Source organism: Paramisgurnus dabryanus, chromosome 5, assembly GCF_030506205.2.
Source record: "Paramisgurnus dabryanus chromosome 5, PD_genome_1.1, whole genome shotgun sequence".
Taxonomy (NCBI): Eukaryota; Metazoa; Chordata; class Actinopteri; order Cypriniformes; family Cobitidae; genus Paramisgurnus; species Paramisgurnus dabryanus.
This window is the reverse complement of record NC_133341.1, coordinates 37,623,231-37,640,593: the sequence shown is the minus strand read 5'-3', so window position 1 is coordinate 37,640,593 and position 17,363 is coordinate 37,623,231. Positions and strand designations below refer to the sequence as shown.

The 17,363-nt window shown below is 40.8% G+C and overlaps 1 protein-coding gene across 2 annotated transcripts; it reads left to right on the top strand.

Annotated features, from left to right (window-relative positions):
- Positions 1 to 418: 418 nt before the first annotated feature.
- Positions 419 to 17,222, top strand: abl1 (c-abl oncogene 1, non-receptor tyrosine kinase). 2 transcript variants are annotated; one of them, XM_065284006.2, is made up of 12 exons: positions 419 to 745; positions 1,324 to 1,709; positions 7,733 to 7,897; positions 9,036 to 9,331; positions 10,238 to 10,510; positions 10,831 to 10,915; positions 11,910 to 12,087; positions 13,476 to 13,660; positions 13,792 to 13,944; positions 14,088 to 14,177; positions 14,266 to 14,394; positions 14,514 to 17,222. In XM_065284006.2, the coding sequence occupies exons 2-12, from the start codon at positions 1,574 to 1,576 to the stop codon at positions 16,109 to 16,111; spliced, it is 3,288 nt and encodes a 1,095-aa protein (XP_065140078.1). In that variant the 5' UTR covers positions 419 to 745; positions 1,324 to 1,573; the 3' UTR covers positions 16,112 to 17,222. The 2 variants fall into 2 exon arrangements, with proteins under 2 accessions (XP_065140078.1, XP_065140079.1); XM_065284007.2 differs by lacking the exons at positions 419 to 745; positions 1,324 to 1,709 and adding an exon at positions 6,089 to 6,723.
- Positions 17,223 to 17,363: the final 141 nt, after the last annotated feature.

Here is a 17,363-nt window from a genome sequence, read left to right as displayed (position 1 = left end):
ATGAACTAGAAACTAGACAAAGTGTCGTTTAAACAGAAAAGCTAAATTTACCAGGATGAGTAAAGGGCTAAAATCAACATAACCTAAAACCAAATTTCAATTCTGAGTAATCATTTGTTAACTGTTTTAAATCGATATCGACCTCAGGAAGGAACTCAACCGAGTTTTTTATGTCATAGAAAGTATAATTATTTTTACAGATGTACAATGTAGTATTGATATAAGTCAATTATAATATTATGTGCATAGTATGTTAAATATTATTATATATATTTTATTATATATTATATGATAAAATAAATGGTATAAAATAAGAGATAAGGAGGAACAAATGATCAATAAACTTAAGTATCAAATAAAAATACTGTAAAGCTGGAACTCAACGAACTCAACCGAGTGTTGGCGGAAGAGCGCGGCGTGTGACGTCACCAGCGCAGCTCGCGTGCGCGAACATGGCGGTTCCTGCGAAGACGAACGACTCCAAGAAAAGTGCAAATAAGTGTGAAATTAAACGAAGACATGAGAGGAACTAATGTAATAAAACCTGCGACCGAACCTAGCGAGTGATCGGCGAGGAAAAGACCTCGAAAGAGAAGAAATAAAAGCGGGAAAAGAGCGTTTAAATCCTGAGGAGAACGAGCGAGCTGCACGCGGAAGTGACGAGAGACTTTTAATAACTCAAACAGACTTTAACTAAAGTTACACAAACTGAAAGATCAAACTGGATAAAAGTGTCTGGATGAGGGTTTGTTTGAGTGATTTCACTTTAATATGATTCAGAGTCGATTCGTGAAATGAACTCTCATCTGAATGTGTTTCTTTTAGAAGAATGACTTTATTAAACTGCAGAATAACATGCTTGTACCTGATGCAGATGTTTAATAACTACTAATCGTTAAAGACCCGACTGAAGTTGACTGACAGTAATCTGATCTATAAATGACAACCAAGTCAAACTTCTGCTTCAGATGTTAGTTTAGGTTATATTCAGATTTTGCATTTGTTTTACATCAAAATGGGCGAACTGTGAATAATAATGACAAACACTAAACTCACGCGCATCGGACTTCATATCTGCTGTGAGGTCACTGTGAATAAGACATATTCAGAGCAGGTCTAGGTTGATTTGATGTTTTTAGTATAGTAACAGCTTATCATGAAATCATTATCATCAAACTCATTTATGACTCCAGACACTGACTCATCGGTGTAAACACAGCTCGGACATGTATATGTAATAAGCTATAATGTGTCAAATGTATGCATTTCCTGACATTATTCTGTAGTGCCTTGAAAAATCTACTACTTTCCATTTTAATGCAGTTTTAAGTGTGAACTCCGTCCCAGTGTAGTGACATTCAGTATCAGAATTGACAGAAACAGCAACCTGTTCATCACAGAGACGTTCACTACTGGACTTCAGTCTGGATGGCTTTAGTCGTATCTAAAGAAAAGGTGGTTTACTGAGGCGTCACTCGTCAGAGGTTCTGTCATCAAGACTTCTTCCTCTCCAGCACCTGGACCGTGATCCACACCTGCCGTCCGTCCGGCCGCGGCCTGGCATCCTGCCCTTATGGGGCAGCAGCCAGGGAAGTTTGTTGGGGACCAAAGGAGACCGAGTCTGCCAGCGCTGCCCTTCATCAAGGGTACTGGCAAGAGAGAGACCTCACGGCAGGGACTTCAACACTGCAATGTGTTTACTGTCCACGGTGAGTTGACCTGCTTTATTCAAAGTAAAAATGTGGCTCTGATGATACGTGAATGTCCACTGCTTCATTTTCTCTGTAGGTTTCTTTTCAATAACATAAGGGTTTCCATGACAGGTTGACGGTCGAGTTCACACAACTTTTTATTCCTCAGTGGCTAATGTTTGTGTCTGTAAGGATAGTCACTTATTAGGAAGTTTGACCGGAGCAACATAAATCCATTAGCTGATGAATATTGAGAGAGAGAGAGAGAGAGAGAGAGAGAGTATGACTGTAACATGTTGAAGCAATGCAGACGAGTGTAGACCTGTCTTTCTCTCCTCTGCTCTGTAAGTTTATTACAATGCTCTGAGTTCAACTATTATCATTTTGTTAATGTTTCTGCTGTACACATGATGGGTTAACTGCAGATGTTCATCTTAAACTAAGGCCCTGTTTGCTGTAAAACATTGCTCTGATTATTGTGTTTGCTTCATTGATTTATTATTGTTATGGATGGATTCTGATTTGTTTGCCCTGTTATAAGTGCAACAAACTTAATCACTTAATTTAGTGACATGGGCTTCTAACATGTTAACAATAAAAATATGTTGGAAAACAGCACAAATTGCTGTTTATACATTCAAAACAAGTAGATGAATCAGAATACAGAGGGTTTAGGTGCATGTTAAAGTCAGATCTATAAATGTAATGCATGCACATCTTAAAACAATCAATAAAATAATTGGTAGCCGTATATCACTTACACTTGACTGACACTTTGTGCTGTAAATAAGAGAAGAAGAGATATTCAGATGTGATTGTGTCTTGTTGTGATATTGTGTCTTTGTGAACAATTACTGAGTATCATGAGCAACACTGATCTTTACTGAGAGGATGTGATCGAGCAAGAGAAAAAGTGTTACTGCCCAATGTATCGGTCTTCACCACTGATTTATTCATGTTGTCTTAACTCAATATCACACTTTTACCTACAGTAAAATACGGCTGCATATCGATGAATTGCAACTAATTGTTTGCAGAATAAAATCATATATGTGTGTGTACTGTGTATAATAATTATGCATGTATAATTTTAAGAATTTTTAAAGTATATTAAGTATGTATATAAATTATATATAAATATAAAATTGTTTATGCACATCTAAATAATTCTTAAATATATACATGCGTGTGTACGCATAGTGCATACATTATTATTATTATTATTATCATTATTATACACAGTACACACGCATGTATGATGTAAACAGAAACGTTTATTTTGCAAACAATTAGTTGTTATGCAGCCTTACAGTTAATTGTGTATGATTGTAAGACATGCAATGATGTACTGAATATTATTATTAAGGTTGTGTTTCAGACAGATTCAACTCAACGCTGAAGAAAATCTCTGTCCATCTGAACTCAACAGCACTTCTGCTGGTGCTGTTGTAAACATCCTCGCTTCTCTCAACATTATACTAGTTGACATTCCCTCATTGTGATGTGCTGTGTTTCTGTAAAATTGTGTGTAATGTTGTGTGTTTGTGTCCGATTAGAGGGTGATGTCAGACTTATTCTGATCTGCCAGAGGTTCAGGCACTTGGATCATGTTTCCATTCCCAGGCTAATGCTAAACCCCTGCAGAAAGTGTTTTGCGTTAAAAGAAAAAACTTTGGAGTTATTTAGTCATTACGTCATTCTGTCTTTACATATGCTTTAGAAGACACGTTCTGAATGAAGCGTGCGCTGCTGTGAGGAGAGGATTATATAAATGATTCTCGATGAGCTCATCTCTGAGAAATGCGCTTCATGTTTCTACATCTTTCACAAAACCAACACTCACTTTCGTCCCAGTAAACCAGAAAACCGTTAAAACAATCTGTTACAAAACATTATATCTGCATAAAATTTAATATAATGAATATGCAAGTTTTATTATATATTGGTTTTGTGTCTAAATGTGTGACACTTCTTTACATCCAAAGCATCCAGTCAGTGCTTAAGATCTCTTCATATAGACTACAGCTAATCGCAGTTTTTTCTTCATGGATGTAGTAAACTTAATAACTAAATATGCTATAACTTAAATTTGTTTGATTAACATTATCTTATGTTGTTACAAAATATTTAATTTTTTTGAAAGTCTGTAGAACACAAAGGACAAAAATTCAACAATTCAGTTGAATTGTTATAAGCCAACAGTCTGTCAGGAGACATTTTAATGCTTGGTAATGCATCGAAAGCATCAGGTGTGTGTTGATAATGCATTGGAGTGGCAGGTGTGCGTTGATAATGAACCGGGGCTGCAGGTGTGCATTGATAATGCACCAGAGCTGCTGTGGCACGTTGATAATGCACCAGAGCTGCTGTGGCACATTGATAATGCAACGGAGCTGCAGGTGTGTGTTGATAATGCACTGGGGCTGCAGGTGTACGTTGATAATACACCAAAGCTGCAGGTGTGCGTTGATAATTCCACAGGGTTGCAGGTATATGTTGATAATGCAACGGAGCTCCTGTGGCGCAATGTTAATGTACCGGAGCTGCAGGTGTGCGTTGATAGTGCACTGGAGCTGCAGGTGTGCGTTGATAATGCACCGGATCTTCAGGTGTGCGTTGATAATAAACCAGATCTTCAGGTGTGCATTGATAGTGCACCGGAGCTGCAGGTGTGCGTTGATAGTGCACTGGAGCTGCAGGTGTGCGTTGATAGTGCACCGGAGCTGCAGGTGTGCGTTGATAGTGCACTGGAGCTGCAGGTGTGCGTTAATAGTGCCCCGGATCTTCAGGTGTGCGTTGATAGTGCACCGGAGCTGCAGGTGTGCGTTAATAGTGCCCCGGATCTTCAGGTGTGCGTTGATAATGCCCCGGATCTTCAGGTGTGCGTTGATAATGCACCGGATCTTCAGGTGTGCGTTGATAATGCACCGGATCTTCAGGTGTGCGTTGATAATGCACCGGATCTTCAGGTGTGCGTTGATAATGCACCGGAGCTGCAGGTGTGCGTTGATAATGCACCGGAGCTGCAGGTGTGCGTTGATAATGCACCGGATCTTCAGGTGTGCGTTGATAATGCACCGGATCTTCAGGTGTGCGTTGATAATGCACCGGATCTTCAGGTGTGCGTTGATAATGCACCGGATCTTCAGGTGTGCGTTGATAATGCACCGGATCTTCAGGTGTGCGTTGATAATGCACCGGAGCTGCAGGTGTGCGTTGATAATGCACCGGAGCTGCAGGTGTGCGTTGATAATGCACCGGAGCTGCTGTGGCATGCTGATTATGCACCGGAGCTGCAGGTTTGCATTGATAATTCCACGGGGCTGCAGGTATACGTTGACAATGCAACGGATCTGCTTTGGCGCATTGATAATGCATCGGAACTGCAGGGGCGCGTTGATAAGGCAACGGGGCTGCAGGGGCGCGTTGATAAGGCAACGGGGCTGCAGGGGTGCGTTGATAAGGCAACGGGGCTGCAGGGGCAAACCGTGCAACATTTTGCTACGGTATTCAGGGACTTGTTTCATAGAACCGGTGTGCAATAGGGTTCCAGAGATGTTTTCTCTTGTTTGGTGAGTGTGTCAGAACTGCAGTCCAATCAACAGCAACATGTAAATAAACCACACTGTACTAAAGAGACAGCTCGCACAATTGGTCCAAGTTGGAATATTCTTTTTCATTCTGGAAGGCAAGAGCAGTGATTGTAACATTGAGCGTACTGATTTCATCAGGTTCCAGAAACAATTAAAAAGAACACAAAGAATGACCTTCTCAGCTACCGTAGTTGCAACTCCTGATAATGCATCAGAGCTACAGGTGTGCGTTGATGTCTGAATGGTAGCCAACATTTCAGACCTCTGCTGAATTTTTATCTTCATGTGACTGTACAGGCACAATAATGTCTGCATCATATTTTCTCATTCCTATGACTGGAAATTTCAGAGAGTATTTCATTTAAGCTGGCCGACACCCATGTGGACTCCAGAGCAGTTCAGATTCCTGCCTGTCTGGAGATGCCATTGGACCAGATCAGAGACACGTAATGCCCCTTTTCCACACATTTTCTCTGTAAGTCTGCCATTAAAAAATAAGTAACAACGTTTACAGCAGTGCTCGGATACGGCCGTACGTCTATTCTCGTTTAAACACAATTTTCTATCCAGCTCAGATTTTTGTTGTATAAAGGTTCATTATTTTATCTTAAGATTGATGTTATAGTATAGTAATAGGACCCTACATGGAGTTTTTTTATTTAAGTACACACTACACATCTGAATATTTTCCTAACAGTAAGTTAAATCATAACCAGCTGAGTAATGTTGAGTGCTGAGTGTCTCTTAAACTACATTAAAGAAGAGATAGACAGAAAAACACTGAATGAGAGAAACTGAAAGACAAAGGCAGATTCCAGTAACACACACACACACATGGCAGATGATGTTTGTGTGTTAGGTGGGCGGGTCCTGTGCGCTGATGTCATCGGGTCTAGCGGTCTGATCCTGAAAGGGCCTCTTTGTTGGCAGACCTCAACACGAGCTTTTTGCTTTCCTGTGGATCGACAGTCGGGCGACAGCGCGGCACAATGGCATGATAAACACAACACTCGTGTCAACTTTCATTCAGGCTTTCTGAAGGATTTATCTATTCCAATGGCTAATCCTTCAACTTTAGAAGAAGAAACTCCGTAAAACTGGACCGGGAAAAATGGAGTCTTTTGTTGGGAAAACTCGGTAGAATATTTGTCCGTCGGACACGGCCATGGGTTTATGATATGGATGTCAACGTTTTTTTTCTAAGAAATACAAGTTTTTGACTTTTTTAAATGATGTAAACAACTATTGAAGACTTTTTCAAGTTTTTTTGCTGTGTGGTAACTTTTTTTTAAGAACAACAGAGGCGTTCAAAAAGAGCTGGATTAATTCTTTTAGCTGGACTTGTTGAAATCAAATGAAAATGTTGGAGATTTGTTTAAAATTGGTGGGCTGTAAATCCAAAAAAGGTCTTTCCTCGTCCTCAAGCTGTTACTTTGAAGGTAAGCGTTTGTGGCGGTCAGTGTCCGTGTGCCAGTCAGTCAGTCGTAATGTATGGAGTCCATACAGATGTGAGGTCTGGTGAAAATCACAGGCCTCCTCTCTCCGTTCTTCATCTGACTGTTTGGAAAGTGGAGGAGGGGAAGAACGAGAGAGAGACGCCAGACATAATGGCTCACAGTAAAAGAAAGAGAGGAAAAAAGTAGGGAGGGGAGAATGCTGGGAAATCTGATTCCTGCCTGGATAGATCCGTTTAGAGAGCCCTGTTTTTGAAGGTTGAACACATCTGTGATCCCATTATTGGACGAAACTAGAGCTCATATACTGGATCTATGTTTGTTTTCAGATCAGACTATTAGATTTTATTTGTGCAGTTTTGTTTACTTTTAAAGTTTGTTTTGTTAAAATACAAAACTAGCAAGAACCCAATAGAAGACTGAAGTAATGTGACACAAACTCTTTCCATTCACATTGTGTTGTAGTTGATAGAGAATCTGTTATTGTTGAAGGTCTTTGTTATTTTTGAATATAGCTGATATGATTTAAATATTGTCTCTTGTTGTTCTCATTGTTCCCATGATGGGATTCAGTCTTTTTTGTTCATTGACAGATGTGTATCTCATTTTGCTGTTGCTGTCTTTATTCTCACCACATGGCCTAGCATCGGTAAAAATGGCTGACGTTAGTTTGGCAAGGTTTTTGTTGGGTGAGATCATAACTCGTGTGGTGTGAGGCATTTCAAGCATTCCATCCTGATGCAGTAAAGCATTGTGTTAGTAACGCAGAGGTCATGGGTTTGAATCCTAGGGAACCCATACTGATAATAACACTGACTGTATAGATTAAATGTGCACTACTCACTTTGGATCATGCATTTGTGCAATGTACATCTCAAGCGGTTCTGGAGAATCTGACTGGATGACACAGTTAACACACACACAAGAACAAAACCAACCAAATTATGATTTTGGTATACGTGTCACGTTTGACCTTTCTCACGTTTGTTTGCAGAAGCTCTTCAGCGGCCGGATTTCGAGCCATCTGGTCTGTCTGAAGCGGCCCGCTGGAACTCTAAAGAGAATTTGCTGGCGGGACCCAGTGAAAATGATCCCAACCTGTTTGTAGCGCTGTATGACTTTGTGGCGAGCGGCGACAACACACTCAGCATCACCAAAGGTAAGAGACAGCTCTGTTTTCATGTCGAGTATGATTCTGTATGTGAATCAGGTCTGACCATACACAGTGATGACACAATAAGCTGATGCTCGTGTTATCCTGCCCTCTTCACATGTATATTCAACATGCAGTCATTATTGGAGAGAAGTGTCATACATGTGACTGGAAATTAAATTTTTTACTTAAATAAATAACATTGGTGCGTAACTACTGTTCAGATGTCCATTAAAATGATTTAATATTTACTGAGTATGAGAGAATAATTCACCTGGAATGTGAATTGTGCCCGAGTACATTTGTGAAGTTCTAGAACTAAATACCATATAGAGCATTTATTATAACATGTTAAAATTGCATTCAACCGCACGTGCGTTTGTGCATAAAGTAAACTGCTCACTTTAGCGCCTTTTTGAAGTTAAACTGTTTCAAATCACTTGAATGTTAACATTTGCAAACCTTTGAAACACGCACAAATTATAAACTTTCCCTATTTAAATTTGCGTATTAATCCACGAGTCACATGCGAGCCGAACCGTGGGTCGTGATCTGTACGGATCATGGATCAGCTGCGATCCGTTGAAGCACTAATGATAGTGCAGCTTAAGGGGTGGTATTATAGTAATAAGAACCCCTTCTGACATCACAAGGGGAGCCAAATTTCAAGAAGCTATTTTTTACATGCCTTGCAGAGAATGAGTTACCAAAACTAAGTTACTAGTTTGATCTTTATCACATTTTCTAAGTTAATAGCACTTAAACATCACGGAAAAGTCAGATTTTCATGATATGTTCCCTTTAAATACTTGAAGAGACTCAAATGATGCAACAAAATACAATAATAATAAGACATAATCAGTTAACTGTCAGGGATTTGTCCCAGTTATTTTATCAGGGTATCATGTCTCAATTCCATATTTTGTATTTAGTTATTTATATACCATGTGTAGGAGCATAAAAAACTACTAAGATAATTTACAGTCGGCCAGTCATTATCAGAAAATGTAAACCCTTTAGGTTTGTAAGAGATGTTTTAAGCATTTTTTTCAATATGTGTTGTGTACAGCAGTAAACACTTCAGTGTAGGGTATTGAGAAAGGACTTTTAGAAAACACAGCTGCTATGATTTGTGTGACCTCAGGAGAGAAGCTGAGGGTTCTGGGATACAATCACAATGGCGAGTGGTGTGAAGCTCAGACCAAGAACGGCCAGGGCTGGGTGCCCAGTAACTACATCACACCCGTCAACAGCCTGGAGAAGCACAGCTGGTACCATGGACCGGTGTCCCGCAACGCTGCTGAATACTTGCTGAGCAGCGGGATCAACGGAAGCTTCCTGGTGCGAGAGAGCGAGAGCAGCCCCGGACAGCGATCAATCTCACTGCGCTACGAGGGTCGAGTCTACCACTACCGCATCAACACGGCTTCTGATGGCAAGGTGAGATTTTAACACAACCCATTGGGATGTTTGGGTTGACATGTGTTGGCATGGAACGAATGATCAATATTAGGTGAAAATCAAGAACCATTGTTGAGTCATAATTTAACGGTGCCGAAGAATGCATTGATGCAAATATGTTACATTTGTTCACTGATATCTACATAACCGCATACTGTACAGTACGTACCCAATGAGATGAAGTATCTACTTACTGACCGTTAAAACAGTATTTACTGTATAGGTTGAATCCTTGTAGTATGAATGCGACTACATCCGCCATGTTCATACATCACGTGACATACGTCGTCATCACGTCATGTCATACCAGCTTGAAAACAGCCGCATCGCCGACAACACCTCCTCTTCTTCATTGGATAACTCCTCTCATGGGGCATCATGGGATAGTGAAGTGACCGTCGTATACATGCTTCAAAATTTAAAATGAAGTAGTAGGTCATCCTGGGTACTTGTTGCATACTGTTTTTGAAATACTATGTATTTAGACATACTACTCGCCTCACCTACTGCTTTTCGCATACTATATAGCATGTGAGTAGGGGGTTTCAGACGTGTGTTTTATGCTGCTGATGAGTGCTGAAGTCATACCTGATCTTCCTCAAACACCTCGCAGTCTCTGAATGAGGCAAAGCCACATCTCAACTGTTAGACATCAGAAATAAATCCGAATCTCTGCTATAAGGACCACAGTCTGCCTCATCGTAAAGCTGAAGCTATGGCCTCCTGTCATGATTTGGTTTTTCATGATGTCATCATTAGTGATGTGTACCCAGACTCTGACCCTAATATGTGCTGTGTGTGACTGGGGGTCGTGAGGTGGACTCTGTGGCCATTAACTCACACACTTACATGTGTATAATATTTACATTACTTTGTCTTTTGCAGCTGTACGTTTCTTCAGAGAGCCGATTCAACACTTTGGCTGAGTTGGTTCATCATCATTCCACCGTGGCAGACGGTCTCATCACAACACTACATTATCCAGCACCCAAACGCAACAAGCCCACCATCTACGGCGTCTCGCCCAACTACGACAAATGGGAGATGGAGCGCACAGATATTACCATGAAGCACAAGCTGGGCGGAGGGCAGTACGGAGAGGTATATGAGGGGGTCTGGAAGAAATACAACCTGACCGTGGCTGTAAAAACACTAAAGGTAAGTAAGTGCTTCTCAATCATCTGCTGTTAGTGGATAAGTGAAGACCCAACACAATAACATATCCATCACTTGACATTTACGTGCATTTGGCACACGCTTTCATCCAAAGAGACTTGCCGTGCAACACATGTGATCAGTATGTGTGTATTCCCAAGGGATTGAACTACAGACCTTTGCTAACACAAAGCTCTAGTGGTTATGCTACAGAAACGTACTTTTACTGTAGCCTGAATCATATTATATTTGACTTTGTGTAGTAATTTTAAATGTAAGAAGATGAGTTTGTGCTAAATGACAGTTTTTCTGTGGTTGTACAGGAGGACACGATGGAAGTGGAAGAGTTTTTAAAGGAAGCTGCAGTCATGAAAGAAATTAAACACCCAAACCTGGTACAGCTGTTGGGTGAGTTTAGGTGCTGATATACAATAGGGGAGAACGCGGCAGAACCTGACGCTTTTTGACTTTGGCTATCATTAGAAAAAATATTTAAGTTAGATGAATCATTTTTTACTCAATCACCACACACATCTCTGCTACAAATTTACACTTAAAGTTTGTTTGTGGGTCCTACCGTTATTATGCAATTACATCGAAAGTGACAGGAGTGCAAACGTTACCCCATAGGTGGGGTTCAATGAGGGTTTGTTTTAAAACCTGCTAGAAAATTGAGTTTAAACACAAACAATTCAATCAAATTCTGTCTATGTACTAAAGGTGGATATTGTTTCTATATCTGCCTATAATAGATAGATATCCACACATTCCTCCATCTTTCATCTAAAAATCCTTGTATTATGCAGCAATGCATATAAGTTATAAATTATATTATTGTATTAACAGTTATGATTTTGATGAATTGTATTTACATTGTTTTCATTTCATTATCATTGTATACCTGAGACTGTGTGACAACTAACCCCGCTGTGTAATCCCAGCTATCAGTTACTAGGAGTTCGCTGACATGTTACCTAAAACATAACATCATTTTAAAACAAGACAGTTATTAAAATAATATAAGGTTGGATTTGGTGACTTGCACACCCAACTCAGAAAAAAAACATAAGATGAAGAAATTTACTCCAAATAACTCTTTGTACAATATATCTTAACAAAAACACATCAAAACTATCTCTCAGAGATCTTCTGACAGTAAGAGAAAAAGACCAAAAGCACAGATTGCTTGGCCCTGTAGAAATATTTAAAGTAGCTGCGATAAAATTAACCCCGCGCTACATCGTGCCCCGCTTTTCCCTACTGTAAAGACAAATAATACATATAATATAAACTCTTACACATGGGATACACTGCAAAAATGTTATTGTACAATTTACAGTTTTAGTTGTAAGAGTACTAAATTGTTACTAAATCTCAACATTTTGTGTTTGTCTCATGTCAGGCGTCTGTACCCGGGAACCTCCGTTTTATATCATCACAGAATTCATGACCCATGGAAATCTACTGGATTATCTGCGTGAGTGTAATCGTGAGGAGGTGAACGCTGTGGTGCTCCTTCATATGGCCACACAGATCTCCTCAGCCATGGAATATCTGGAGAAGAAGAACTTCATCCACAGGTCAGCAGAAACATCTGGGATCAACACTTCAGGAATCAATGTTAAGCACTTTATCTATTGGTCAGATTGGGGCAGCAATTTTTACTTGCCCTTTATTTCCAGAGGTTTTTCAGGCTCTGGTTTAACAGTAAGCAGGTTATGTCTGTAAAGATTGGTGAAACGTTATAAACTGAAGTAACTTTGTAAAGCACTTCTCCAATTATTGCTTCCCTATGATGAATCACTTTCATGTTTTGCTTTAGAACCAGCTGTATTTGGCTTACAAAACCATTAGACTGCAACTTTCCTTTACATATTTATGTGTATTAAAATGCCTTTTATGTTTTTTAATACAGTATATTCATGTAAACCCATTCCAAAATTGCCAATCAAGTGACTTGAGTAAATCTGATCATACCTCTGTAGCACGCTTGTAAGAAAACAAACTAAAGTTATCCTGTGTTCACTTTCACATAAATCAACCAGAACAACTTGTGTTAATCAAAGTGTTTCACAGTATAACAATAATATCAGTGACATTAACACACAACAACAGAGAATAAAATCAAGTTTAGTTATGCCCAAATCTTTCATAGCTGAGGGTCAAAGACACACTGAGAGGACAAAGTCAAAAGGAGAGTTACTTTTACAGCCATTATCACAATATAAATCCAGTCATAAATCACATGTCTGCTTATCAATCTATCATCCCTGATACAGAAGGGGGAAATTATTCTTTATCATTTACCAGTCAAATTTTGTAACTGAGACGAGATGATTTCCCTTAATGACAAAAAACAGGATTACCTTAGGGCTAAGCATTGTTGTATTGTGTGTATGCAGTGTATATTTACTGCCATGCAAGTCACAAATTAAAGCTTGTCGACATGAATACTGAATTGTGCACTGATCTTAAGAGAATCTTTCTATACATGAGCACTAGTTAGTAATATTGGACTTTAAGTAAACACCAGTAATAACTATGTGTAATGACAAATGTGGTCAAGACCTATGTGCATCAATGTGCACATGCACATACCGCCCCCCCCCCAACAAACATAATCTATAACCACCGCACTACCGTGGTGAATTCGTGCATTACCATCGCAATGGTAAAAAACTGCCTCCGTCACAGCCCTAGACAGCACTATTGAGTTTCAATTTCTACAAACCACCTTTATGGTGATCAGTGTTTGCATTTCAACCGCTCATTTAAATTTTAAAGGACACACCCATAAATGGCACATTTTTGCTCACACTTACAAAGTGTCAATTTTAACATCTTTTAACATCAAATAATCTGTGGGGTACTTTGAGCTAAAACTTCACATATGCACTTTGAGGACAACAAAGATTTATTTGACATCTTAATATGACCCCTTTAAGTTTTATATTATTTGATGTTTCAGGGATCTAGCTGCACGTAACTGCTTAGTTGGGGAAAATCATTTGGTTAAAGTGGCAGATTTTGGACTGAGTCGTCTGATGACAGAAGACACTTACAAGGCCCGTGCAGGAGCCAAATTTCCCATAAAATGGACGGCACCAGAGAGTCTGGCCTATAACATATTTTCTATAAAGTCAGATGTGTGGGGTAAGGAAAGATCCTTCACATGAATAAATGCTGGAAGTTAATATTCGTAGCTATTGTGACATTTTTAAGCTCAACTTTCCTTTTCAGGTTGAAATGTATGACAAACTAACACTCTTAACTAAACTCTTTAGCATTTGGAGTCCTGCTTTGGGAGATTGCCACCTATGGGATGTCTCCATATCCTGGAATTGACTTGTCCCAAGTGTACGAGCTACTAGAGAAAGATTACCGCATGGACAGACCTGAGGGATGCCCAGAGAAAGTCTATGAGCTCATGAGGGCCTGTAAGCAGATTATATAAGATTATTCAAAAACATACAGATCTCAGTTTAGTGAAAGTATTTAAACAAGTGCCTGAAACCTTGAATTAGTGTAGCTACATTATTTCTGTGACTTTTATTCTGAGTAGTCTCTTTAATGTTTTAAGGTTGGAGGTGGATCCCTGCAGAGCGGCCATCTTTTGCTGAAACCCACCAGGCGTTTGAGACGATGTTTCAAGAATCCAGTATCTCTGATGGTACATTTTTATGACTAAATATTTAGAGAACTTGGCCTTTAACTTTTCATCGGATTCACAGCTTATTTTAATGCTTAATGGTTTGCAGAGGTGGAGAAAGAATTGGGGAAAAAAGGTAAAAAGCCGTCATTGGGTCCCATACAGCAGGCACCAGAACTTCCCACTAAGACCAGGACACTACGGAGGCATATGGACAGTAAGGATGGGGACAGTCCTGGTAGGTTCTGCTCTCTCTCTCTCTCTCTCTCTCTCTCTCTGTTCATTATTATTTCTTTGTTTGTCAGATGAATGAGGTGTTTTCTGCAGAGTAAATGTGTCCATTGGATTAATTATCAGATGGAGCCGAAGCTGAGGTGACCGGACCCCTGACGATCTCAAGGGCTCTCCTTGATAGCAACCTGAACGAAGATGACCGCATCCTAGCTAAAGATAAAGACAAGTTCAGAATGAATCCCTTCAGCCTCATCAAGAAAAAGAAGAGAACGGCCCCTGCACCTCCGAAGCGCAGCAGCTCCTTTGGTAAGATGGATGGGCATCTGGATCGTAGAGGATTGGGTCCTGACTGCAGAGATGAATTTAATAATGGTGCTTCCAATAACGATGCTTTTCACAGCCTCGACTCCTCAAAATTGGTCAGTTCTAATAGTACCACATCTGTCGGCGTCACCAACGGAGCCCCCCAATATCCCGGTCAGCTCTTTCCGTCTCATTCACGCAAAAAAGGCACAACATCTGGTGGCGGAGGAAAACTCGCCACCACTTCACCAACAGAGGAAGACCCTATTTCTAACTCCAAGCGCTTCCTGAGGTCTTCCTCAGCTTCTAGCATGCCCCCAGGATCCGACCGTTCCGAGTGGAAGTCTGTCACCTTGCCGCGTGACATGCAATCGTCTCACTTCAACTCGAGCACCTATGAAAGAAAGCCGGCTCTGCCTCGCAAAAAAACAGATAGCATGCAACGTGGCGGTACCCTTACCCCACCACCTCGCCTTCCTAGGAAAAGCGAGGACGTGTCAGATGAGGTTTTCAAGGATACAGAATCGAGTCCCGGATCAAGTCCTTCGACCCTGACCCCTAAGTTAGGCCGTCGACTGCAGACGCAGAACGAAAGCTCCAAAACGAGTGCTCTGCAAGCTGAGCTGCTCAAACCCGGTGTGATTTCAGCACTGGGAGCATCCGGAGAAGAATGCAGATCTCGTAGACACAAACACACTTCTGATGTCCCCACACAAAGAGAGAAAGGAAAATTTGCGAAACCAAAACCCGCTCCTCCTCCACCTCCCGTCTCTAGTGCCAAATCTGGAAAGAATTCAAGAAATCCAGCTCTCGATGTTTCTTCGGCTACCAAAGTCAAAGGCCCCTCTGACCAGAGTCCTCCGAGTCCCAGCTCCACAGACCAAGCCAAGGGTAGTCTTTCCCAGGAAAATGCCAAAAAACTACCAAAAAACTGCTCAAAAGTGCAACCTCCCAAGACCTCGTCCACATCCCCTACCGGACAGCTACCGGGAATGGGAGCGAGTTCGGCTGTCGGGGATCCGGGATCAAACTTTATTCCCCTCATGACGACTCGTCGCTCACTAAGGAAAACTCGTCAGCCGTCCGAGAGGCTGTCCAACTCCGCCATTACGCGCGAGATGGTCTTGGAGAGCACTGAACTTCTGCGAGCCGCTATCGGCAGACATTCGGAGCAGACCGGCAGCCACGGCGCAGTTTTGGAGGCTGGCAAGAACCTGTCCAAGTATTGCGCGAGTTACGTCGAGTCCATCCAACGGATGTGGAACAAGTTCGCTTTCCGTGAAGCCATCAATAAGTTGGAGAGCAGTTTGCGAGAGCTTCAGATCTGCCCCGCTGCCACCGGGGGAGCCAACGCATCACAAGACTTTTCAAAGCTGCTTTCCTCCGTCAAAGAGATCAGTGACATTGTTCAGAGGTAGCGGAGAAAATCTGCCTTCTTCAGCGGATGAAATGTGGGGCTTTTCTGGTCGTAATGTACACTTCTACTAAACAGATTCGACGTAGCCTTTCTCTTGCCAGAGTCTCAGCTTATTGCGTACAAAATTAAAGGAACCGACGTCGTTCCTCGCGTCAGTTTGGCCCAGGTCCGAGTCTTAGTTACTTGATGTTCATGAGCTGTCTCCATCTTGGCTTTCCTCTTTATTTTCACACAGTATTTGTTCAATCAGCATTATCTCAACAGTGTCGACAAACCTCACGTTGTCAAACATTTTCTTGAGATCAAAATCTATATTTTTGATTACGTTCACATTGACAAATAGTATTTGTTTTCTTCACGTGGTTGCAGTTGTTGAAGAAAGAGCTGTGATGTGAGGAACTATGGTTTCATTTTGTGAAACGAGTATTGTATGCATGCAACACTATGTGGTGAAGGACATCTCGCTCGTGTGCAGTTGTATTTCTTCAGCACAATCACTACAGAAATGCCATAAACACCCAGAAGCCTTTAATAAACTTCCTGAGTGAATATCAGGTGATTGTATTTCTCAAGAAGATGAAACACTATTCTCAGGAAGTTTGGGAACGTCTTGGAAGTGAAACCGTGGGACTACAGTATATATATCTCTACATGTTTTTATAAAGAATTTCACTTTACCACTCGATGTCATTTTAAAGTATTTCTTACACCACTGAGTCATGAAAGTGTCTGATGGACGGAGCGGCGTCTCAATCGTTCTTCTTCAACACATCACAGTCAGATAAGTTGTTGTGTAACTGAAAGAATGCGTGCGTCTCTGTTTTCAGTATTAGTTTGTCTTTTTCAACACTTTGCCCTCTGACTGCGACGCCGACCACAAGCTGCCTTCAGTTCAACGTGGTGTATTACCAATGTTGACATTTAAGTTTTTGTTTTTTCTTAAACAAATCATGCCACTACTTTTGTATTCAGCGTCACACTTTTGAACACTAATTGCTCAGTTTTTGTAAATACACATCACTTGTTTTCTCAATTTCTGTCGAATTTTCCTGTAACCATGGTGCAATTTTTGTTGCATAAAATACAAAGCAGTTTTGCTACTTGAACAATGATCAGTTTGTTTGTTTCTGTCTTGTCTGATGTGCAGTTAAAGGTCCAACCAAACACACACACACACACACACATCACTTTGTAATCTATATAAGGAATAATTGACGACGGTCCATTGAATGATTTGAAAATAACCTACACCC

Excerpts from the sequence above, each read along its gene's own strand:
- abl1 (XM_065284006.2), top strand. The coding sequence starts at position 1,574 with ATGGGGCAGCAGCCAGGGAAGTTTGTTGGGGACCAAAGGAGACCGAGT. Across the intron at positions 9,332-10,237 it reads ACACGGCTTCTGATGGCAAG|CTGTACGTTTCTTCAGAGAG; the intron begins GTGAGATTTTAA and ends TGTCTTTTGCAG. Across the intron at positions 10,916-11,909 it reads AAACCTGGTACAGCTGTTGG|GCGTCTGTACCCGGGAACCT; the intron begins GTGAGTTTAGGT and ends GTCTCATGTCAG.